This window comes from Oncorhynchus kisutch, linkage group LG10, assembly GCF_002021735.2.
Source record: "Oncorhynchus kisutch isolate 150728-3 linkage group LG10, Okis_V2, whole genome shotgun sequence".
NCBI classification, from domain to species: domain Eukaryota; kingdom Metazoa; phylum Chordata; class Actinopteri; order Salmoniformes; family Salmonidae; genus Oncorhynchus; species Oncorhynchus kisutch.
The window spans coordinates 44,197,280-44,223,412 of record NC_034183.2 but is presented as its reverse complement, the minus strand read 5'-3'; the positions used below and the strand labels follow the sequence as shown (position 1 = coordinate 44,223,412).

The 26,133-nt window shown below is 42.0% G+C and overlaps 1 protein-coding gene across 1 annotated transcript in view; it reads right to left on the bottom strand.

Moving 5' to 3' along the window:
- Positions 1-26,133, bottom strand: part of LOC109897228 (discs large homolog 1-like protein) — a 221,195-nt gene that overhangs the window by 3,348 nt on the left and 191,714 nt on the right. The window contains exons 13-16 of the mRNA XM_031833735.1: positions 12,805-12,981; positions 11,088-11,145; positions 4,003-4,024; positions 1,940-1,990 (exon numbers count right to left, since the gene is read on the bottom strand). Coding sequence (XP_031689595.1) covers positions 1,940-1,990; positions 4,003-4,024; positions 11,088-11,145; positions 12,805-12,981 — 308 coding nt within the window. The remainder of the gene's footprint in view (positions 1-1,939; positions 1,991-4,002; positions 4,025-11,087; positions 11,146-12,804; positions 12,982-26,133) is intronic.

The following is a 26,133-nucleotide window of genomic DNA, read 5'->3' as shown; positions in this document are numbered from 1 at the left end:
AAATAGTCCAAATTGGTGAAGTGAAAAAAAGAACTTGTTTCAAATGTGCAATTTTTTTTTTACTGAAAAGTAGTAGGTGCATATGCATTCACCCCATTTCCTATGAATCCCCTAAATAAGATCTGGTGCAACCAGTTACCTTAAGAAGTTACATAAAGTCCACATCTGTGTGCAATCTAATTGTCTCAGTACACAAGTCGGAAGTTTACATACACCGTAGTCAAATATATTTAAATTCAGTTTCACAATTCCTGACATTTAACCCTAGTAAAAATTCCCTGTCTTAGGTCAGTTAGGATCACCACTTTATTTAAGAATGTGAAATGTCAGAATAATAGTAGAGAATAATTTATTTCAGATTTTATTTCTTTCATCACATTCCCAGTGGGTCAGAAGTTTACATGCTACCAAATACTAATCGAGTGTATTGCCTTTAAATTGTTCAACTTGGGTCAAACGTTTTGGGTAACCTTCCACAAGCTTCCCACAATAAGTTGGGGGAATTTTGGCCCATTCCTCCTGACAGAGCTGGTGTAACTGAGTCAGGTTTGTAGGCCTCCATGCTCGCACATGCTTTTTCAGATCTGCCCACAACAGGATTGAGGTCAGGGCTTTTCCAATACCTTGACTTTGTTGTCCTTAAGCCATTTTGCCACAACTTTGGAAGTTTGCTTGGGGTCATTGTCCATTTGGAAGACCCATTTGCGACTAAGCTTTAACTGATGTCTTGAGATGTTGCTTCAATATATCCACATAATTGTCCCTCCTCATGATGCCATCTATTTTGTAAAGTGCACCAGTCCCTCATGCAGCAGAGCACCCCCACAACATTGGGGGTTAGTCAGAGGCAAAAAAGCAACCAAAGATAACCCTGAAGTAGCTGCAAAGCTCCACAGCGGAGATTGGAGTATCTGTCCATAGGACCACATTAAGCCTTTACACTCCACAGCTGGGCTTTGGTGAAGAGTGGTCAGAAAAAAGCCATTGCTTAAAGAAAAAAAGCAAACATGTTTGGTGTTCGCCAAAAGGCATGTAGTAGAGTCCCCAAACATATGGAAGGTACTCTGGTCAGATTACAAAAATGTTGCTTTTTGGCCATCAAGGAAAACACTATGTCTGGCACAAACCTGAGAAAACCATCGACAGGGAGTGGGATACTGGTCAGAATTGAAGGGATGATGGATGGTGCTAAATACAGGGAAATTCTTGAGGGAAACCTGTTTCAGTCCTCCATCCCAGTCTCAAATCTCTGGAGGTTCACCTTCCAGCAGGACAATGACCCTAAGCATACTACTAAAGCAAAACTTGAGTGGTTTAAGGGGAAACATTTAAATATTTTGGAAAGGCCTAGTCAAAGCTCAGACCTCAATCCAACTGAGAATCTGTGGTATGACTTAAAGATTGCTGTACACCCGCGGAACTCATCCAACTTGAAGGAGCTGGAGCAGTTTTGCCTTGTAGAATGGGCAAAAATCCCAGTGGCTAGATGTGCCAAGCTCATAGAGACATACCCCAAGAGACTTGCAGCTGTAATTGCTGCAAAAAGTGGCTCCACAAAGTATTGGCATTGGGGGGGATGAATTAGTTATGCACGCTCAAGTTCTGATTTTTTGTCTTATTTGTTGTTTGTTTCACCCCAAAAATATTTTGCATCTTCAATGTGGTAGGCATGTTGTGTAAATGAAATGATACAAACCCCCCAAAAATCTATTTTAATTCCAGCTTGTAAGGCAACAAAATAGGACAAATGCCAAGGGGGTGAATACTTTCGCAAGCCACTGTAACTAATTCTAAGATAACTAACTATGATAACAAACCAACTAAGATACCATAACCAAGTGAGATAACTAACTCTAATGGGGCAGTGAGAGCTGAGCTATCCTGTGATACTTCTGCTGTCAGATGTGTGACAGAGATGATAATGTAAGCTGCGTCTTACCTTCCTGCTGTGTGACCGGCTCGTAGGACAGGACGTACTCCTCCTGGCCACCTGATAGGACGGACAGAACAGGTGGCCATGTTTAGACAGATAGTGGCGATGCAGTAGATACTGTGATTATGGTTAGGAGTCAGACCAGCTGTTGGCAAGCTGTGTGTGTGTGTGTGTGTGTGTGGGTCAGTATTCTCATTGTGTGCCTATCAAAATGGAGTTAACATAATGACCCCATTCGCTCCATCTGTACAGAACATTAAAAGAGTAGCTAATGTGCATGCATGCCACAAAGCTTGTGAATATGCATGAGCAGATTTGCTTTTCTTAAAAGTATTTAATTGCAGTAGAGAAAGCAGAACACGAGCTGTATAGTCACAACAGCAGACTCTGTTCCTCTCACACAAATACACGGGTAAAGCTCTACATTGTTTTCATATCAATCCAGTAACTGTCCTAATACAGTGGTTCTCAACCTTTTTTGGTTGCTGTACCACCAAATACATTTACAGTAGCTCTGTCCAGAGTACCCTGAAGAACCCTGCATGGGAATTTTACCAGTAAGCCTATGGTCTCATGAGTCTTATTGAGAACCACTGTCCTAATACGACTGCTAATGCATCCCTGAAGTAGCTTGGGGACTCTAACATGTGTGATCCTCGGAGTATGCTGCTCAGACCAAACAAAGAGAAGAGATCATAAAACAGACGATGGAGACATGCAAAACAAATGAAAGAATACAGGCAGCCCGTCGGCAGAGGTAGGGATTGAGGGAGGGAAGGAGAGGGACACCAGGACATATGGTAATTACTTTCACTATCGCTGGCATTAGAGGTTGCATGCTCTGAAAGTATAACAAAGGGAATGTCAGCATCACAGAAACATGTAGATACAGATGCCGGCTCCCACTGATGTCTATTGAGTTCATGTAATACAAGGTCACAACATGAAGACACACAGGATCTCCAGGAGAGGGCAGTGCTAGGAACGTTTTGAAGATGGAGGTGTGAATATTGTACTTTCTAAAAACGATACCCTCTCAAGTTAGGTTTTGTGAAGGGCAGCGTGACGGTATAATCTGTGAGACCTTCCTCTTTCATCCTAAAATTTGATCAGAGCAGGTCATCCTATCAAATCACGTCAAGGTGCATGTCATGGCCATGTCAAGGTCATAGAGCTTCATACACCATGCTAATGTGTGTTTTTCCTTCCAACACTGTGGCTATCTCGGAACAGGTCTCTTGTAAAAGATTATACCGTGAAGAAATAAAGGTGAACTAAAAATACGTGTTTTAAGTTACGGTTGAAACCATACTGAAGGGTCTTAACAATGCCAAGGGGGTAGAATAGGGATATTTTCAACAGAAAAGATCCCCAACAAAAAGGTGATTCTGACACCTCTGTAACAAACACACATTATTGTAGTTTTGTGATATTATATTCTTAAAAAATATATATATATTAGTTTTGAGATTAAAACTTTGGATCATCAGAGTTAAGACTTCTGGACTACACAGGAGTTAGGACTGTCGATTATGTCCCCTACAGTACATTATTCGACAGACTATGTGTCTCTAAACTGGCCTATCTATGCTGAGTAAGGGGAAACAAATACCAATAGTGTTGAGGAGCCTGCTGTAACAATGCTAAAGCAGCATACATGATCTGCAGTACAATACCCACCGACGAGTCACCATTGATTTAGTGACATCACACTGACTCAGTGTGCTGGTCATAATGTATTGCTAACCACAGTGTAATTGCTGATCAGTGTACAGTGGTCGATGTCAAGATGATCTGTTAGAAATATGAGTGTTGGGTCGTGTTACGTGGATGCAATGTATGTTTAGAGGTACTGTTTGGGCTTTGAACGGAATAGAAATAAAGCACACTGTTTTGTATAAATGTTTTTATGTAATCAAACTAAGCCGATGGTCAAAATAGAGGCTGGGTGCCAGAGAGAGATTTTGATGACAATGCATTGGATGTCATAGCTAAGGCTTAAATGACAATTTATACAATTTATTACAAGCTTCAGATGGTTGTGTGACAGTGAAATCCTTGTGACTTACTCAGTGCTTTGTTGTCAGGGACCTGTGAAGTAGTCGTCAGAGAGCAAAGCAACAGGAGACACAACCACAAGAGAGATATTCATTACTGGAACACATCATGCTGTTCAACCGTCATGCACAACCGCAGTGCTGCACTGAAGCCAAATGGTCAAACTGACTAACTGATAAACCAATGAGCAAAGCTACTGGAGACGCAGGCTCAGTCCACAGACCTCCCGTAGGGGTGGTAGGGCCAAGAGACCAGAGGTGACAGAACGGAGTGCTCGGGTTGGGATGTAGGCTTTGAGCAAAGCTTGAAGGTAAGAAGTTGTAGTTTCCCTTGCTGCTCCGTAGGCAAGCACCAGGGTCTTGATACGAGCTTCGACTGGAAGCCAGTGGAGTGTGCAGAGGAGTGGGGTGCAGAGGAGTGGGGTGCTGAGGAGTGGAGTGTGCAGAGGAGTGGGGTGCTGAGGAGTGGGGTGATTTGACAGCCCTAAAGATTCTTATAAATAAAGTAGTCGAAAGTTTAGTATTTGGTCCCATATTTCTAGCATGCAATGACTGCAACAAGCTTGTGACTCTACAAACTTGTTGGATGCATTTGTAACCCGATTCGGGAAACTAGGCCTATGACACTTCATAGGAGAGCCGTTTGAACTCAAATTTTTAAAAATGTTTACAAAAAATTGGGGGGGGGCAGAAATGCCTTCTTGAACATGTGAACTTTCATGTGGCTTTATATCAAACTTGTATGCCATCTGTAAATACAAATACAATTGTTAAATTACGAGCCTTGTTGGTTAAGCCACAGAAAAAGTGAACAACCATCCCGCTAGCCATGATGGGCTGAGATAATGATTGGGCTGGACATGCCGATAGATGAGTTTGAATTGGTCTGTCTATTGAGCTGGTCAGTATGTCTAGGTAATCGTGTTGAATGCGGCTTTTAAGAAAATGTACTGCGTAGTAAAACTGCTTAAACCTAATGTCAAGTTAAAGTGTACTGTTAGCTAGCTTTTGTGTATGCTCTCCGATTTCTGGAGGACCGAGTTTTGAAAAATCTGTGGAATTCGAGTATGATAGTGTTGGAATCGGCTAAACTTTGAACATTGAGATATTAAAGGAATGATATGAAATGAAAGAGACTGGGTTATGTTAGAAGTTAATGGTTCTCAGAAGAAAGAAGAAGGCTTTGGAATGTGTTTGATGGAGGAGAGGAGAGCGATGTGTTGATACAGGGGAGATCGATGGACATCTGTGTATTTGATGAAAGAGGGGTTGAGGTCAGGAGGTGAGGACAGATTCTCTTAAGAGTAATAAATGTTTGGAATCCTGTTACCCTCTTTATTAGCTTTCTCTAGAATCATAAAATGTAAGGATTGGCGAGAAAGGGGAGTGTCTTAAGTGGGATGCGTATAAACTGTGAAGTCTGAAATCTTTTGTTGTCTGATCACAGCTGTACAGAACCTTTGGGGATGTTTAAACTTGGTTAAAGCTTCTCTAGTGTCTGTGAGTCATTTGAAAAATAAGAACCTAACAATAGCTAAGGAGATGGAGAAAACACCAGTCTGAAGTACATCGTCAAACTAAGGGCAACCATGCATGGCATCAGACAGGAGACGCATCCAACTATGATGTATACTGGTAAGATAGTCTAGCTAGCTACTTTCAGTTTGACAGAAAGTGGTTTCATTTCAAGTGTACTGTTAGCTAGCTAACATTAGCTGGCTGGGTCCCTAGCTAATGTTATGTGTATGATCTTATTCTTCGTATCACACATTTACTTGACTAGTTATAGCCATAGAACCTGGTTGGTTAGCTACCTGCAGATTCATGCAGGGTAGTAACGTCATGAGTTGTGATTATGGTCCATTGTTTAGCTAGCTACATGTCTTACAGAAGACTCGTCTAATTTTGACAAAGTATTTTCATTTCAAGTTCAAGTGTACTGTTAGCTAGTTAATGCTAGCTGGCTGACTCGCTAACTAACGTTACATCATGTGTTGGGATTCATTGTTTACCTAGCTAGCTACAAAGATCAAAGATCATACCCCCAAGGCATGCTAACCTCTTACCAATAACAGGGGAGGTTAGCATGTCTTGGGGGTATGATCTTTGACCTCCGTAACTTCCACAAATCATTCAGGATTATCCGTAATCATTTGTATCATCCACATGGTAGCATCCACATTAATGTAGATCATTTTTAGGGGTATCAATCATTTTGACCCCCAACCTGAGAAAAGAAAAATATTACTTGGTAAACAAAATCTTTTAGTATGAAATAATTTAGTTTAGATTTAGACAGTAGTCGCTCCAATTTCAGGTCTGCTGAGCGCAAATTAAATTCTATGCAACTTCCATTTACTGTGAACACTAAGCCTGTACCAGCTTTAAGTTATTTAAAACTAAGTCCAAATAGGCTACTGTGGCTATTTGATCATAATGTAGGCCTACCATCAACAACAAAAAAGAGAAAATGCATCATAACATTTTAACATGGAAATAGCTGTTTTATCTTTCAGCCTGCAGTAGCAGTCAATGTGGTGTTCAATGTAGGCCTACATTCCATAGTACTTAAAAAAAAAACATGCTTGACATGTCCTTTAGACAAGGAAGTGACTGAAAATGTTGTGTTTGAAACCCCACTTTACAAAATAAACTGCATTTTTATTCCCATACCATTATTACAGTAAATCAGCCAAATGATGCTACTCTCTGCCTACTTAGCTTATTCAAGCCTGTCTCAAAACACTAATCTGCCCCTTTAAGACAAAAGGAAAGCTCTTTACCTGACTCGCTTTTCAAAGCTGCCTAGAAATGTAGGCGTATTGTGCTCTTGTAGGAAGCAATCACTCCCCTATTGCTGACTACAAATAATCTATAACTGGGCTAATAACTCACTAACTAGCAAAGGATAAGAACACACTTTGCACGTGGCTACATGCAGCTCCCCTTAGATCTCAAAACAGAAGGGCTGAAATGTGTACTCTGCATTTAACCCAACCCCTCTGAATCACGCACATCTACTCACGAACGCTCATGCTGTTAACAGTCCAGTTCAAAGTAAAAGGGCACAGATCCATATATAGCAATAGTCTAGTTGCACATAGGCCTACTGCAGCTCGGATTAGTTTTGCTGCACAGGTCTGTGTAGAGTAAGGGCTGAGTCCTACTGAGTCTTGAATCCTACTCCGATTTTGTTGCAGAAACTATTGCATAGTTTGGCATACTGAGTCTTGCATAGTTGGTTTTGTTTCGGTATGTTGCATTTAAAGCGGCTAATATTACGTTGATTCAATCACAATTGCCACAGTAAAGGGAAATGTTGACAGTGTTAAAAGGGAAATTGGCTAATATTTGTTCTGTGCGGCTGTCCCGGGACAGTCTCAGGGCTACTGCGGCACCATCAGCTTAGAAGTAACATTGTTCAGCACCACAGACAGATATCGGAATTCTCACGATTTTGACAGTTGGGTCCAACAGAGTGAAGTGGAAGATGTATTTGACAAAATGATGTTGCTAGACAAAGTTAATGTTGCTAAACAGGCTTCCTACAGTCAATTACACCTTTCATGCAACGGGCATTGCACATAATGTGTCCAAACCGGTCACAGAAGCTGGATAAAAATAATGTCCAATATAAACAAAGGGGAATGTCTGTTGACGGTTTATCAGCTGGTGATATTTTAATAAAACATTGGTGATGTACACTGAACAAAAATATAAAACGCAACATGTAAAAGTAAAGTTTCATTAACTGAAATAAAAGATCCCAGAAATGTTCCATACACACAAAGCGTATTTCTCTCAAATTTGGAGAACAAATTTAGTATCCCTGTTAGTGATCATTTCTACTTTTCCAAGATAATCCATCCATCTAACAGGTGTGGCATATCAAGAAGCTAATTAAACGACATGATCATTACACAGGTGCACCTTGTGATGGGGACAATAAAAGGCCAGTAAAATGTGCAGTTTTGTCACACAACACAATGCCACAAATGTCTCAAGTTGAGGGAGCATACAACTGGCATGCTGACTGCAGGAATGTCAACCAGAGCTGTTGCCAGAGAACTGAATGTTAATTTCTCTACCATAAGCCGCCTCCGTCATTTTAGAGAATTTGGCAGTACGTCCAACCGGCCTCACACCCGCAGACCAAGTATAACCATGCCAGCCCAGGACCTCCACATACGGCTTCTTCACCTGCAGAATCGTCTGAGACCAGCCACCGGACAACTGATGAAACTGAGTTTGCACAACCGAAGAATTTCTGCACAAACTGTCAGAAACCGTCTCAGGTAAGCAAATCTGCATGCTCGTTGACCTCACCAGGGTCTTGACCTGACTGCAGTTCGACATCGGAACCGACTTCAGTGGGCAAATGCTCACCTTCGATGACCACCGGCATGCTGGAGAAGTGTGCTTTTCACGGATGAATCCCATTTTCAACTGTACCGGGCAGATGGCAGATGTATGGCGTCGTGTGGGCGAGCAGTTGCTGATGTCAATGTTGTGAACAGATAGCCCCATGGTGGAGGTGAGGTTATGTATGGGCAAACATTTCCTCCCCTCCCACCTCAGAGCGAAGCGAGCTGATATTAGACAGGCAAATTGCCGAACCTGGCCTAATGGGTGGAAAATGCCAGTGCCCAAGTTTTTATATGGCGAAAGTGCAATTTACCTGCGATTGACACTTGCACCACCTGAATTTAGAGCAATCAGAGTAGGAGTGCTGATCTATGATCAGTTTTGCTTTTTAGATCACGATGAATAGGAAAAAACATCTGATCCTTCATGAGCAATTCTACTCTGAGACGCTTTGTGAATTTGGGCACTGATTAGAGCTGTACAGAATTTGTGCTGGAACCCACCACTGTTTCAATGCAGCACAGTTTTCCTCTGGGAGATTCACTGAGTCAGGTGGGAAATATAACAAAAGTGTTGTGGCTAGGAGAACTGAACAGTGATCACGGTAGACATGCAGCCTCAGACTCTTACACAGACAGCCTCAGACAGTCAGATATTAGTACATTCATTTAGGTTATATGGATAGAAAATAATAGCTTCCTCTGGCAGTCTCTATGGGGGTACCACAGGGTTCAATTCTCGGGCCGACTCTTTTCTGTGTATATAACAATTATGTTGCTCTTGCTGCGGGCGATTCCCTGATCCACCTCTACGCAGACGACACCATTCTGTATACTTCTGGCCCTTCCTTGGACACTGTGCTATCTAACCTCCAAACGAGCTTCAATGCCATACAACACTCCTTCCGTGGCCTCCAACTGCTCTTAAACACTAGTAAAACCAAATGCATGCTTTTCAACCGTTCGCTGCCTGCACCCGCACGCCCGACTAGCATCACCACCCTGGATGGTTCCGACCTAGAATATATGGACATCTATAAGTACCTAGGTGTCTGGCTAGACTGCAAACTCTCCTTCCAGACTCATTTCAAACATATCCATTCCAAAATCAAATCTAGAGTCGGCTTTCTATTTCGCAACAAAGCCTCTTTCACTCACGCCATCCGTTTTGTTACTAAAGCACCTTATACCACCCACCACTGCGACCTGTATGCTCTAGTCGGCTGGCCCTCGCTACATGTTCGTCGCCAGACCCACTGGCTCCAGATCATCTACAAGTCTATGTTAGGTAATGCTCCGCCTTATCTCAGTTCACTGGTCACGATGGCAACACCCACCCGTAGCTCGCGCTCCAGCAGGTGTATCTCACTGATCATCCCTAAAGCCAAAACCTAATTTGGCCGCCTTTCCTTCCAGTTCTCTGGTGCCTGCAACTGGAACGAATGGCAAAAATCACTGAAGTTGGAGACTTTTATCTCCCTCACCAACTTTAAACATCTGCTATCTGAGCAGCTAACCGATCGCTGCAGCTGTACATAGTCCATCGGTATATAGCCCACCCAATTTACCTACCTCATCCCTATACTGTTTTAATTTGATTTACTTTTCTGCTCTTTTGCACACCAGTATCTCTACCTGCACATGTTCATCTGATCATTTATCACTCCAGTGTTAATCTGCTAAATTGTAATTATTCACTCCTATGGCCTATTTATTGCCTACCTCCTCATGCCTTTTGCACACAATATATATAGATTCTTTTTTTTCTACTATGTTATTGACTTGTTTATTGTTTATTGTTTACTCCATGTGTAACTCTGTGTTGTTGTCTGTTCACACTGCTATGCTTTATCTTGGCCAGGTCGCAGTTGCAAATGAGAACTTGTTCTCAACTAGCCTACCTGGTTAAATAAAGGTGAAATAAAATGTAAATTATACAAAAATGATGGATAGAACGCTGACTTGAAATCTGTGTGTATCTCAAGTTTAGTACTCTGCCCATATTAAAAACATACAAAATTAAGTCAGAAGAATACTTGCATGTTCAGTTTTGAGAGGGCAGTGTTCTTTCTGATGATAGTGATTTTCCCCCGAACTGTGACTAGACTATGGTTTCTGAGCAGGTAACATATTAATTAGATCTATATAGGGAAGGAATGGAGATATCATTATGCTGCTCTGAACAACACCTGGGATAATATTAGATGGGATGAAGTTTGTAATGATGTGAGATTTAGTTTTAGGACCATATTTACTGAAGTGTTTATGGATTTTAACAAACCTTATACTAACTTAAAAATGTTTCCAAACCTAACTATCTTGAAGAGTATGTTATTGTTATGATGGAGTGAGAGTGCGGGTGTGTGATGGCCGGTATATTCCTGCTCGTTGGCTACATCTGCTTGCCAGAATAGAGGATGGCCCTGAAGGGTAAGAGCTTAATTACACACACCTGAATATCATTAGCTTGGAGGTTGGGAGGTGGCTGTTTAACCTGGCTCAAAGAGGAGCTAGGTTTTTGGTTTGGTTTTATTGTTACCCAGCTCTGTGGAGCATTCTGTTTCATTTCCTGAATAAAAGTCCTGGGTTGTTTCCTTGGAGAAAGGTCCATCTTGGTCTAAGCTTGTGCTACTTCACACTTTCGTCACTTGTGGGCCAGCCCGGCCCCCCGTCTGCTACATTGTAAACAATATTTCAATAACAACACTGATAATGCAACAGAGATCAACTCACCCCTTTGTCTTGAGACCTGGCATTGAATTTGACAGTCTTTAACCGCGCTCTGTCTACCCTGCAGGAGAGAAGAGAGAGAGAGGGGCTGAGAAGCGAGGGAGTGAGGGCTACACCCATGGGGTCACTGATGAAACATTTAACATAATCGTGCCTTGAAACGGGATATTGCTTGTGTGTGAAGACTCAAATCCCGGGTTCCATCTCTATAGTAACTTTCACAGTACCCTGCTGAGATTGATGAGTAGAGAGGAAAGGGGTGATTCAGTAATCAGAAGAATAAAAAGAGTTGCCATGAGGGCAACCTTTTTTATTTCCCGCTAAGTGAGCCTTGGACGCAACATTACAACACAGCACCCGAAGAGACTTTATCCACCAGTAATTAAGTCCCTGCTACATTTTCATTTCACTTAAATGAGACACCCGAAGGAAATATTTCCAGAATCCAAAATCGTTCTTAAAGACGTTTAGAAAACAATGAGACTCTTTGCATGGCCTTTTCTTTGTTTATTTCATCCTACAAGGCAATTCTACAGAGCTCTATAAAGCTTAAGTTTAGAATGTAAATAATTTCCCTCCTACTTCCTAGTTCCCTTTATTAAACGAGGATATCACCGGAGAATGTGTCAACGCCTTGGAGAGCAGGAGGGAGAAGAGTAAAAGAACTCAGAGCTCTAGATAAGAAAAGCTAACTGTCTTCTGCTCTGCCCTCAACAGCTAGTGTAGCACAGCTTTCCTTTAAGCCTTCACGTGGGTTAACAGCTGCCACACGCTACTCTCCAAAGCACGGATGTTCAATGTCTGCTAGGGCTCTCTTTTCTTTTATATATATATTTTTTTTTACAGGTTATATTCATCTTAATTTCCTTTACAATAGCAAGTATCGGAAACAGTTTTACATTGCCATGCTCAAGGTAAATAGGCTCACACTGCAACCGTATCGTATGAATCTACAATCCTGTTGGCCTATCCTCACAATGACTCATGCTTTGACATAGACTCCCACTCTCATGATATTCAACTTTCTACAAAACACCCTGCAACTGCTGCCATCTCATCATATCCAGCTTCCAAGGAGACAGATGAAACAGAGTCAGGTGACAAGTCAATTATCTGTCCATCACTCCTCACTTCCAGGTGAGAGCGACAGAGGGAGGAAATAGAGGTGAAGCGTGACAGAGTAAGAGAGAAATACAAAGAGAGACTCAAGTCTATAATGAAACATCTGATTTAACATAGGAAGTGTAAGGCTAATAGGTGTGTTTGTTTCTGGACCTTTTTTTTATTTTTAATTGAAAGACTTGTAAAACCCCCCAGTACAATTCTTGGCTAAACAAAAAAAATAGTGGTTGTATGTTAACATACTCTCTGCCCCCATAATGGCTTTACGGTGCATTGCCAGTTGCAGTGGCACCATGCTGTGTCCAGGGATAAGACCAGCACTGGGCTGTGCTGACACGCACACGCATACACTGAGCACTTTGAGCAAGCACAGGACATGCAATAGGGTTTTAAAACTGAATTCCCCAAACGGCTGAGTCTGGTGAGTAAGAGGGCTTATTTAAAGTAATGCCATGCTAACTGACAAGATGCCTACTAATTCAAACTAAAATAAGATTTAAGTTTGAGAAGTCTAGTGTTGATCAGGGACCGGCATGTTACCCATCCCTAGATCTGTGCCTGTCGGCAGCTTCTAACCTGAGCAACCCTGACCCCTCACCTCCTCCTGCTGGGGATGACTCCGACCTCATCTACCTCTTCTTCGTGGGTCATGTGCCTCGCCTGCCACCACTCGTCATCGGAGGCGTTCACCACGTGAAGGATGTCTCCAAAGTGGAAGTTAAGCCCCTGGCTGGGCAGCCCAGAGTCCTTTGTCCTGTTATAGTCAAACAGGGCCCTGGAGGAGAACCAACATTACATCAAACAACGCCCTGCAGACAAACAACTACAATAGATGAGGGTGGAACTGTCTCGTTTGTCTTGGCATAGTCAAATCGACCCTGCAGAGAGAGAAAAATCACAGTACTGTATAAAATACATTTTTCACATTATTAGGGAGCTACAGTGGCTTGCGAAAGTATTCACCCCCTTTGGCATTTGTCCTATTTTGTTGCCTTACAAGCTGGAATAAAAATAGATTTTTTGGGGGGTTTGTATCATTTCATTTACACATCATGCCTACCACTTTGTAGATGCAAAATATTTTGTGTGAAACAAACAAGAAATAAGACAAAAAAAAATCTGAACTTGAGCGTGCATAACTATTCATCCCCCCAATGCCAATGCCACATTTTGCAGCAATTACAACTGCAAGTCTCTTGGGGTATCTCTCCATAAGCTTGGCACATCTGGCCACTGGGATTTTTGCCCATTCTTCAAGGCAAAACTGCTCCAGCTCCTTCAAGTTGGATGGGTTCCGCTGGTGTACAGCAATCTAAGTCATACCACAGATTCTCAATTGGATTAAGATCTGGGCTTTGACTAGGCCATTCCAAGACATTTAAATGTGTCCCCTTAAACCACTCAAGTGATGCTTTAGCAGTATGCTTAGGGTCATTGTCCTGCTGGGAGGTGAACCTCCATCCCCTCTCAAATCTCTGGAAGACTGAAACAGGTTTCCCTCAAGAACTTCCCTGTATTTAGCACCATCCATCATTCCTTCAATTCTGACCAGTTTCCCACTCCCTGCCAATGAAATACATCCCCACAGAATGATGCTGCCACCACCATGCTTCACTTTGGGGATGTTGTTCTCGGGGTGATGAGAGGAGTTGGGTTTGTGCCAGACATAGCATTTTCCTTGATGGCTAAACTCAATTTTAGTCTCACCTGACCAGAATACCTTCTTCCATATGTTTTGGGAGTCAACCACATGCCTTTTGGCGAATGACAAACGTGTTTGCTTATTTTTTTCTTTAAGCAATGGCTTTTTTCTGACCACACTTCTGTGCTCTGTGGAGTGTATGGCTTAAAGTGGTTCTATGGACAGATACTTCCCTCTCTGCTGTGGAGCTTTGCAGTTCCTTCAGGGTTATCTTTGGTCGCTTTGTTGCCTCTCTGACTAATGCCCTCCTTGCCTGGTCTGTGAGTTTTGGTGGGCGGCCCACTCTTGGTAGGTTTGTTGTGGTGCCATATTCTTTCAATTTTTTAATAATGGATGTAATGGTGCTCCTTGGGATGTTCAAAGTTTTGGATATTTTTTTTATAACCCAACCCTGATCTGTACTTATCCATAACTTTGTCCCTGACCTGTTTGGCGAGCTCCTTGGTCTTCATAGTGTCGCTTGCTTGGTGGTGCCCCTTGCTTAGTGATGTTACATACTCTAGGGCCTTTCAGAACAGGTGTATATATGATGAGATCATGTGACAGATCATGTGACAATTAGATTGCAGACAGGTGGACTTTATTTAACCAATTATGTGAATTCTGAAAGTAATTGGTTGCACCAGATCTTATTTAGGGACTTCATAGCAAAGGGGGTGAATACATATACACGCACCACTTTTCAGTAAAATATTTCTTTGCACTTTTCATTTTCATTTCACTTCACCAATTTGGACTATTTTGTGTATGTCCATTACATAAAATCCAAATAAAAATAAGTTTAAATTACAGGTTGTAATACAACAAAATACGAAAAACACCAAGGGGGTGAATACTTTTGCAAGGCACTGTATTAGTCAAGGAGGAGCCTTGTGTTTAAGACAAGGATTGCATGAAGCTTCATAAGAAACTGTCTGCATCAGGTGAGTGTAGGTATTTTTTATATTTAAATATATATACAACACACAGGGAAGGGAAGTCAAAGTGAGTGAGCATGATTTTACACCCGACGTTGAGTGATGATTTTATGATTTTTATTCGGGTCCCCATTAGCTGTTGAAGAAGTAGCAGCTATTCTTCCTGGGATCCAAACAAAACATTGAACATGACGAAATACAGAACACTAATGGACAGGAAACAGCAACACAAATGTAAACTAAGAACACTACGACTAAAGAACAATACGACTATTTAAAATAAAGAAAAATAACAAATGAAAAATACTCAGAGTAATGTGTGTGTGTGTGTCTTCACAGTCCGTGTTGCTCTTTGAGGTGGTGTTTTATCTGTTTTTAAAACTGATGTATTGCTTACCTGAATTATCTGAGGTAGAAGAGAATTCCATGTAGTCATTGCTCTATACAGTTCTGTGCGTCTCCCAGCCTCTTTTCTGGACTTGGGACTGTGAAAAGACCCCTGATTGTTTGTCTTGTGGGGTATGTATGGGCTTTTCAGCTGTGTGATACCCCTTTCCTACAGTCAAATGACCAAATCACCTTCTAGTAGCCTCATGGGTGGAATGTTATATTTTCCATAATTGAATAATTAATCAACATTACGAAAAAACTGCTGAAAATCCGGTTTTTCCATGTCAAACGGTTTTGCTAGATTTCAGTCTCTGTGATGGGTATATTGGAATGCAAACTCCATTGAATACATTTCAACTCTATATCTGACATGGTACATGTGTCTTCTTTTTTAAGCCCATAACAGTGAGTGAGGTGTACACTTTTGTTTCAAAGTAGATTTGTTTAAGACTACCAAGAAACACACACTGTGTGACCCTAATTTAGCCCACTGCAGTAAAAGGTTAACTGGTTGAACAGACAATTCAGCACATTAATACTTCTTACAAAGACCAGCAGTGATGCTGTCAATCTCTCCTCCATTCCGAACCAGTAGAGACTGACATGCATGTTATTGACATTGTCCCACTGTGTACATTTGAGGCCCAGACATGCTGCTCTGTTCTGGGCCAGCTGCAGCTTTTCTCTGTCTTTATTTCCACACCTGGCCATACAACTAGGCAATACTCAAGATGTGGCAAAAACAGAGCTTGCAGGACTTGTTTGGTTGCATGTGATGTTAAAAAAGTGTCACACCTTGATCTGTTCCACATGTCTTTGTGCTTGTCTCCACCCCCTCCAGGTGTCACCCATCTTCCTCATTATCCCCAGTGAATTTAAACCTGTGTACTCTGTCTGTTGCCATTTTGTCTTGTCTTACCAGCATGTTTTCCCGTCTCCCTGCGGGGTTCTCGGGACACTGGGGTATGCTGGGAGGCCAGCATCCCGAAGTCCCCTCTTCACTGTTGACGTTGAGACTGGCGTGTTGCGCATACTATTTAATGAAGCTGCCAGTTGAAGACTTGTGAGGCGTCTGTTTCTCAAACTAGACACTCTAATGTTTCAGGGAAGAATGTACAGAGAAATATGCGTTCATCTTACCATCAATTCCCAATGCCAAGCCAGTGTGTCTTATTTGCAATGAAAATGTCGCCGTTTGCAAGGGATTCAATCTCAGACGTCATTATAAATCTAACCATGGAACTTTCAAAGTGGCCTTCCCGCCCCAGACAGGCTCGACGCAGAAATCATTGAAGAGTTAACTGCAAGCTACAAACACTGCTTTTTTTGGCTGACATATTCGGTCACTTAAACGGGTTAAATCTCCAGTTACAAGGAAGAGTGAAAACAGTCGTGGACATGGTGGAAAAATTTGAGGCCATTACGAGGAAGCCTGAGTTGTTTGATTTGGACTTGCCATCTGGAAGGCTACTGCACTTCAGCAAACTGAAGAAATGACAGGCAGAGGGACCAGGCCGCAGCATTGTCACAGAGCTGATGGAAGATTTCATCAAGCAGCTGAGGCACAACTTCTCCACCAGATCTGAAGACTACTACATGCCCAAGGATATCATTGCTTTTGTACGTGAACCTCTCACAGTCCACCCAGGTGGAGAATTCTCCTCCCTTGCTAAGAAAATGATACCCTCGCTGGATGAGACTGCAATTCAATCTCAGCTGATTGAATTCCAGACATCGAGCCAAATCAAGGATGAGCTCAGGAGTGCCGAATCCTTGTGTGCGTTTTGGGTGTAATTCTCAGAAGACTACAGCACAATAAAGGAACTTGCATTATACAGTATGTGCTAACAATGTTAGGATCGACTTACACCTGTAAGTACTCATTTTCCTCTATGAACACAATAGACTCAAGACAGGAACCGGCTTTCAATCGAGGACAGCCTGCGCATCAAAATCACACCCATCTCATGCGACATCCACAAGATCGTGTCCGAGGAGAAAATAAACTTTTCCCATTGAGTAAGTCACTTAGTGGCCTATGTGACTGTATTTAGTAAATACTAACATTATTGTGAGTGCTTATCTATGGATATTTAGGTCTCAAGCTGTTCTGTTCTGTCATTAAAGAAGCAGGCGATCCCGATACAGACATCACCTTTTTTTTCTTTAAATGATTGTTTTATGTAGGATGCTACATTTTTGGCCAGTTGCAACTGTAAGCAGGCCTAATAAAAAAAATCTGACTTCTATTAGGCCATATATTTTGTTATTGTGAAATATGCTGTAAAGCCTCAGCCTACCTCAGCCAGTTAAGTTATTTTATATAGGCCTAGGATCAGAAGAAATAGACTCCAATTAAGCCCTCTTGTTGTTTTGTAAAGTCAAATTAAAATGAAGATTATTGTTAAAATGAATTACTCTGGTGTAGGTTTTCTCCATCTGTTGCTGTGGAAGACTTGCATAACAAGTTAGCTATATTTTCAGCACCAGGCGCTGTTCCCCTCCTATTGATTGCACTGCAGTTACAGCTTTACATTTCAGCACCACAAAATGGTCCGCTACTTGCTTTATTAGTTGACTGTCTCCTGCATTCTCTCTCCTCATGAAGTTATTTAGGTAGTGTAACATCCTTCTTGAGACATTGCATTTGTGAGTTTTTGCATCTCGGGTCCTTGATTTTTTATTATAATATTATAATATTATTCCTAATTAATTTGAGGGGCTTGGGGGGGGGGGGGTAATATTGTTGGGGAACCCTACACTACAACAAAAGCATGGGAAAACTAGGCTTGTCTGTGACATATCTAGACCTTCCAGAAGAACGGTGCCACACACTAAGCTATGGTCCCTGCCTTATTCTGAGTACCAGTCTCTTTAGCTAATATTCCACTCCTTGCCACTCCTTGTCATTGCCAGAGAGACTGGACTTTCGGCAATCTCAACATTCAATATGCACTGGATTTAGGGCGGAGTTGTTCATTGGTTGTTGGAAATAACTTAATATTTTCCACGACAACACGTGGAGCCTCGAAAATAGAATTACTATTTAGCTAGGCAAGTTGTTGTATTTTTAGGCTAAGACATTTTGAGACTTAGACATTTTATGGTTGGAATTGCAGTATATATTTAGTTTGAGAATTTAGACATGAGCTCGCAACTTTTGAAAGACTGGTTTCATCTGGACAAACATAAAACACCTCTTCTATGGAGAAAAAAAGTGATAGTCCAATATTTGCATAATTGTTGTGATAGCTGTGAGGGTGATCGAATCAGGATAAAATCCTCTGTTCTCCTTGCTCATTAATGATATAATGTTCATATTTGAATATGACATGGAGTACAAATTAGCTAAAGTGACTGGTACCCAGGCTAGGTTCCACCTATTCCAAGTAAAAATGTGATTGGTCACTCCAAAATTCTACTTTAATACAGTTGAATGGCAGAGGCCTCCTGTCTACCTTCTGAAGGCCTAGCCAATGGTTGACTGAGCTCACTACATTTTTTTTTAGACCCAGAGACCGCCAAAGAAAAATCATGATTGGATATTTTTTCTCTTCAGTACAAAAACTGAAGAAATAAAAACAGAAGATCATTCAAATTATTGAAAAGATGAAATACAATTTCATTTGAATTTCTATTGAACTTAAATGTAAAATACATGTATATATACAGTACCAGTCAAACGTTTGGACACACCTACTCATTCCAGGGTTTTCTTTATTTTTTACTATTTTCTACACAGCAGAATAATAGCAAAGACATCCAAACTATGAAATAACACATATGGAATCATGTAGTAACCAAAAAAGTGCTAAACAAATCAAAATAAGTTATATTTGAGATTCTTCAAAGTAGTCAAAGTAGTCACCAATTGCCTTGACAGCTTTGCACACTTTACCAACAGTCTTGAAGGAGTTCCCACATAAAGCCACAACACTTTTTTTTTCAATAACAAATATGGTCAATAATATCAAAGGCTGCACTGAAATGTAACTAAATTAAATGTAACTAAATTAAATTTAACAATACAGCTTCCACAATCTTGTCAATTTCTTTCAGCCAATTATGTAATTTGTGTCAGTGCAGTACATGCTGAGTGTCCTTCCCTATAAGCATGATTGAAAGTCAGTTCTTAAATTATTCACAAAGAAATAGCATTGTATCTGGTCAAACACAATAACTTCCATAAGTTTGCTAAGAACTGGCAGCAAGCTAATTAGTCGGCTGTTAAAGTTAGCAAAAATGTGATTGTTTTACAGGTCCAAAAAGCCCTGGTCAGAGAGTCTGTAGCTACTATTTTTTGTCTACGAGAGACGGAAGAAGTATGATAAATATGGATGGAAAGAGATACAGATACAGATCAATGACTGAGCACTGAGCAGGTGTGCATGGAATATGTGATCCATATCTGAATAGATGCAATAATAAACATATGCAGCACACTATAGACAGCTCAGGAGAGATTTTCCAACCGCATAACCTTTACATTGTGTGTGTTCTGACTAAGCAACCGTGGCTTTCCTGAGACAAATCAGCCCACAGAGATCCAGGATGTTGAGTAGGGCACGAACGTGTGTGTGTGTGTGTGTGTGTGTGTGTGTGTGTGTGTGTGTGTGTGTGTGTCTGCCTGCCTGCTTAGGAACTGGAGCTGAAGTAACAGCCATCCCCTAGTGTCCAGGCTGCATCATCCCCATGCCTTTCCTCCATCAATAAAACAGGGCTGTACTCCAGCACTGAGAAATGGGAATACTAGGATACTAAAAGAGGAAAAACAGGTTGTCTACTACAGGTCCACATAGTCTAGGTACTGTAGGAAAAACAGAAGCAATCACACTTACTGTAATGTACAGTGTTTTTCTAGTGTAATAATCCTATAGTAACAGCCGTAATTAAATTATGGTATAATATTTGTATTTATTAAAGATATGCATGGCAGGTTAAAAACAAATTAAATAATCGAGCACTGAGAACAACGAGCAGCAATAACCAGTAATGTGCCTGCCAATGTTACATAATTTTAATGTACTTCTTAGGGCTAGACGACAACTTCCGGTGAAATTGGAGGGCGCGCAATTCAAATAAATAAACATAAAAATTATGGATATTAAACATTTAGGTACATACAAGTGTCTTAAATCGGTTTAAAGCTTAAATTCTTCTTCATCTAACTGCATTGTCTGATTTATAATAGGCTTTACAGCGATAGCATGCCATGCGATTGTTTCAGGACAGCGCTCCACATCAACATATTTTTCCACCGGCACAGGCTTCATAAAATCACAAATAGAGATTTAAATATTCACTTTTTGAAAATCTCTCTGATTTGCAATCCAAAGGGTCCCAGCTAAAATATGTTGTGTCGTTTTGTTAGATAACATCCTACTTTATATCCCAAAAAGTCATTTTAGTTGATGCCATCGATTTGAGTAATTCACTCATTCAACATGCAGAGAAAGGAATCCAAAAAGCTACCGCTAAACTTTGTTAAAGCAAGTCAAAATACGTTTCTATCTAATCCTCAGGTACCAAAAAATGTAATTAAACTATATTATTTCATACGGAAAGAAGTATGTTCAATAGGAAAACAATATTAGCAGGTGTGCATCCTCTTCGTTGTGCACGCACAGACTGATTTCCAAGTCTGTATCCCAGTACTAAAACTCAAAATTCTTCCTCATTTGGGAAGAAACAAGCCTGAAACGTTGAACAAAGACGGTTGACATCTAGTGGAAGCCATAGGAATTGCATCCTGAGAGCTAGAATGCCCCTATATACTTTCCATTGTAAGAGCATGGGCTCTCTCTCTCAAAAAAACTCTGGTAAGAGCATGGGCTCTCAAAAAAAATAAAAAATCTGGTTTTCTCCTAACATATCTATTGTGTTATAGTCTCATACATTATTTTAATATTTCTACAAACTTTCTAAAAACAAGTGTTTTCCATCCAATGGTACCAATTATATGCATATCCTGGCTTCTGGGCCCGAGTAACAGGCAGTTTACTTTGGGCACGTCAGTCAGACAGGAAGTGGAGAAAAATAGACCCTAGCCTGAAGAAGTTTTAGTCTGATAATAAGAATTTCTCAAGTGTGTCACTCCTTTGTACTGAGCGCAAACACTTGCACTCTGTGCAAAATAAATGTCTTGAGACAGGTAAAGTTGAAGTCGGAAGTTTACATACACCTTAGCCAAATACATTTAAACTCAGTTTTTCACAATTCCTGACATTTAATCCTAGTAAAAATTCCCTGTCTTAGGTCAGTTAGGATCACCACTTTATTTTAAGAATGTGAAATGTCCGGATAATAGTAGAGAGAATGGATTCTCCTCTGCTGTAATGAGATGGAAGGCAGCACAAATTCGAGAGGATGCTAAAAGCTACAATACACCAGATCCACAGGGCTGCCTGATGGCAAATTGGCCAAAATCATCCTGCGGTCATTTTTTGCTAATCCTGACCTTTGTAGAGCCCTGTGGGAACCACAGCCCCTTGAGTATAATTTAGGGCTGCCCCTAGGGGATACTATAGCTATAGTTCTAGCTAAACGGATCACTGATTGAGCTATTCTAATGTGGAGTGGGAGGTGTTGTTAATAAAACCCACAATAACTTAGAACTCAGGGTAGATGTTTGAGCAGTGGAATGCTAGCCATTCTCTGCATGTCATCTGTTGTCCGTCTGTGTTATGACTTCCTGCATGCAGTTCTAGACGGCTGTAAAGGAGATAATTCTGCAAAGCTTGGATTTCCATAATGCAGTAGATATTCTGTTTCTGGAAGTATATATCAATACAAAAGTAAGGAGGAGGGTTTTAGGGACTGGTTCCGGTTTCAATCTCCTAAAGATCCACCAGCAGAGACTAATCCTGTTCGGGAAACTGGGAATCAAAACCACTGGGACTACATCCTTCTCCACGTATCCCTCTATATATCCTTCTCCGGCATACTGTGAGCGAGGCCTTTTATGGAGTGCATGCGTACCAAAACCATCGCATTGAGTGAAACTGACACCACTGAAAAGCCATGTCACAATCGTCTTTGTAAGCAGACCTTCAAATCAAGTGCTGCCAGCTCTGAACCCAAAGGGCAGCCCAACACTCACACACACTGAACACTCAACACACTGCCCTTCCAATGCCCTGCTCCAGCAAGCACAAGACATTTCCTCTTTGTAAAGGTTATAGTGGCCTAACACAGCGCTGATGTCATGGCCAGTCTCTTCATCTGTCCTCTCCACAGTTCTTCTCAGCCTGCTGCCTACTGCCCAGGGGCCTCACTAAGCCCCAATATGTCACACCCAGTCTGCTGATCTCCTGTTTGGTACCACTGCTCTGTTTTCAAACAAACCTCGGCCAAACCAAGATTCTCGACAATACACCGTCAACATTCTGATTCATAGATGTGCATTCGCTTTGGCAAATAGGAATAATGATTACTGTATCTGGTGAATTCAACTGTATATAATCAAATCAAATGCATTTCCAGAGTGTATGTTTGTACTGCAGGTATAACGACTGCTGTCACATCAGAGTTTCTCTAGTCTGGAGCCAGTTTGTTTTAACCAGTATATACTGTAGTCCCAGGACGCTTCATTGTCCCTGACCTCTAACCCCTAAACTCTCCTCCAGTAGAGCAGGTCATGTGGGTCTGATTGACAGGAGCTCCTCAGGTTGGGAGAAAACTGTGAAGTCTTCACTACAGTACGGTCTGGGTCAATGAGTCAACCTCCAGCCCTCTCAGGGCCAATAATAAGACTGCACATGTGCTCCAGAGAGGTCAAGAGTGCGGGAGGAGTGCATCAGTGTGCACTGGCTAGCACCCAGGGGAGGATGAAACTGTTCAAGTGTGCACTGTTGAACACACAAGAGATAACTTAAGACTGCATCAGAGCCCACTGGCAAAGACAGGGTAGGGTACAAAATGTGGTATGCTGTGTACATACTGTTGAAGAAATTCAGTGTGGCTTCTTGCAGTAAACAATTTTGTGCATTATGTACTGTATAACACCGGAAATACACAATGTTACAACAGATTGGATCTGCTTACTCCACAATGATATTTTAACTCCATGTCCAAAATTACTACTCATATAAAATGAGTGTTTGGAGACACACGGCTTTGCCTGAGTCTGTGCGATAAAGGTCTTGTGACAGCTGATTTAATGTCTTATTGTGACACAAGGTTAAAGATCTGGGTGTCATTCTCTATCTCTGGTCCTTATACACCACTGTTCTCCCTGTGGACCAGGGTAGGGCATGTAACAGTGACATTCTCCCTTCTCCTGGGCCTGCTGTGTACAGGAGACAGGCTGGGCAGATGCAGATAAGGCCTGAATGGCCCAGTCAAACTAGCCATGATACACCTAGTCTGTATTATCATGCTATCTGCATAATAATGGAGGAAGACCAGCCATATCGGGGTTCCAGTCAACTTAAAGGACAATGGGTTCTCTGCCATTAATCAACAGTGCAGCAGATCAGATCATTTCAGATGGTGGTGAAAAGGCCTGAGTGTGTGCGTGTGTATTGTTGTCCGTGTGCCTGCGTCAACACAGACAGAGTTGCAGAGAAGACTCAATCAATCTCAGGGTCAGTGCTCCTGTGCTCCATCCACATGGGTTGAATATTGACTATGTCATTTTGTGGACAATAAATGTTTCCTTTTTCTATCCTTCTCGGACTGAAAGCCACAGTGGTGGTAAAGTGCATTGATAGCGTCATGCAGGTAAATGAGGTGGTCGAAGTACCCAAAGAGTATAGACGACAGCCTCCAGACAATTTTATATATTCTATATAGCACATATAATCTAAAGTTGCTCATCTCTGTAACTTCCTCTTTGCTGATCTGACGAGACAGATGGAAGCAGTATGGTGCATGTCTATCAGGGGTCTGCTTTTTCACCTGTCAAGTTCCTTCATATCAAAACAAATGCTATTTGTCACATGCTTCGTAAACAACAGGTGTAGTCTAACAGTGAAATGCTTACTTTACGGGCCCTTCCCAACAATGCAGAGAGAAAAACAGAAAAATAATAGAAACAATTATAACAAGATAAATAAATACACAATGACTAACGATAACTTAGCTTTATACATGGGCAGAGGTGTGGTGCTGTAGTGCTGATCCACAGATGACGCAATCTCAATCGCACTCCACACTGCCCTTTTCCACCTGGACAAAAGGAATACCTATGTGAGAATTCTGTTCATTGACTACAGCTCAGCGTTCAACACCATAGTGCCCACGAAGCTCATCACTAAGCTAAGGACCCTGCGACTAAACACCTCCCTCTGCAACTGGATCCTGGAGTCCTGACGGGCCACCCCCAGGTAGTAAGGGTTATAGTCTGGCACGCTGATCCTCAACACTGGGTACCCTCGGGTGTATACTTAGTCCCCTCCTGTACTCCCTGTTCACCTACGACTGTGTGGCCAAACACGACTCTAACACCATTAAGTTTGCTGTCGACACAACAGTGGTAGGCTGTAGTGGAGCGGGTCGAGAGTTTCAAGTTCCTTGGTGTCCACATCACCAACATCACCAACTAAAACATTGCACTGCACCATGAACAACATGAAGGTACCAGTACCAAGTTGATGTGTAGGGGTACGATGTCATTTAGGTAGATACAGTATGTACATACAGGTAGGGGTAAAGTGACTAGGCAACAGGATAGATAACAAACATAAGCAGCAGCGTATGTGATGAGTCAAGAGTGCAAAAAGGGGCAATGCAGATAGTCCGGCAGCTATTTAGTTATTAGCCATTTAGCAGTCTTTTGGCTTGGGGGTAAAAGCTGTTCAGGGTCCTGTTGGTTCCAGGCTTAGTGCATCGGTATTTTTTGCTGTGTGGTAGTAGAGAGAACAGTCCATGATTTGGGTGACGGGAGTCTTTGATAATCATTTGGGCCTTCCTCTGACACCGCCTGGTACATAGGTCCTGGATGGCAGGGAGCTAGGCCCCAGTGATGTACTGGGCCATTCACACTACACTCTGTAGCGCCTTGCGGTCGGATGCCAAGCAGTTGCCATACCAAGAGGTGATGCAGCCAGTCAAGATGCTCTCAATGGTGCAGCTGTATAACTTTTTGAAGATCTGAGGGCCCATGCAAAATCTTTTCAGCCTCATGAGGGGGAAGAGGCATTGTCCTGCCTTCTTCACGACTGTGTGTGTGTGTGGACCGTGTTAATTCCTTAGTGATGCAGACAAAAAGGAACTTGAACCTCTCGACCCGCTCCACTACTGCCCTGTCAATGTGGATGGAGGCGTGCTCTGCCCTCAATTTCCTGTAGTCCACGATCAGGTCCTTTGTCTTACTGATGTTGATGGAGAGGTTGTTGTCTTGGCACGTTACTGACCTCCTCCTTATAGGCTGTCTCATCTATGTCGGTGATCAGGCCTACCACCGTCGTGTCATCAGCAAACTTAATGATGGTTTTGGAGTTGTGCGCAGTCATGGGTGAACAGAGAATACAGGGGGGGACTAAGCTCGCAGCCCTGACGAGCCCCCGTGTTGTGTCAGCATGGCGGATGTGTTGTTGCCTACCACCTGGGGGCGGCTTGTCTGGAAGTCCAGGATCCAGTTGCAGAGGGAGGTGTTTAGTCCCAGGGTCCTACTTAGTGATGAACTTGGAGGGCACTATGTCTTCTGTGGATCTGTTGGGGTGGTATGCAAATTGGAGTGGGTCCAGTGTGGTGGGATGATGGTGTTGAGTCATGACCAGCCTTTCAAAGCATTTCATGACTACAGATGTAAGGGCTACAGGGTTATAGTCATTTAGACAGGTTACCTTGGCGTTCTTGGGCACAGGGACTATGGCAGTCTACTTGAAACACATTACAGACTGGATCAGGGAGAGGTAAAAATGTCAGTGAAGACACTTGCTAGCTGGTCAGCGCATGCTCTGGGTACGTGTCTGGT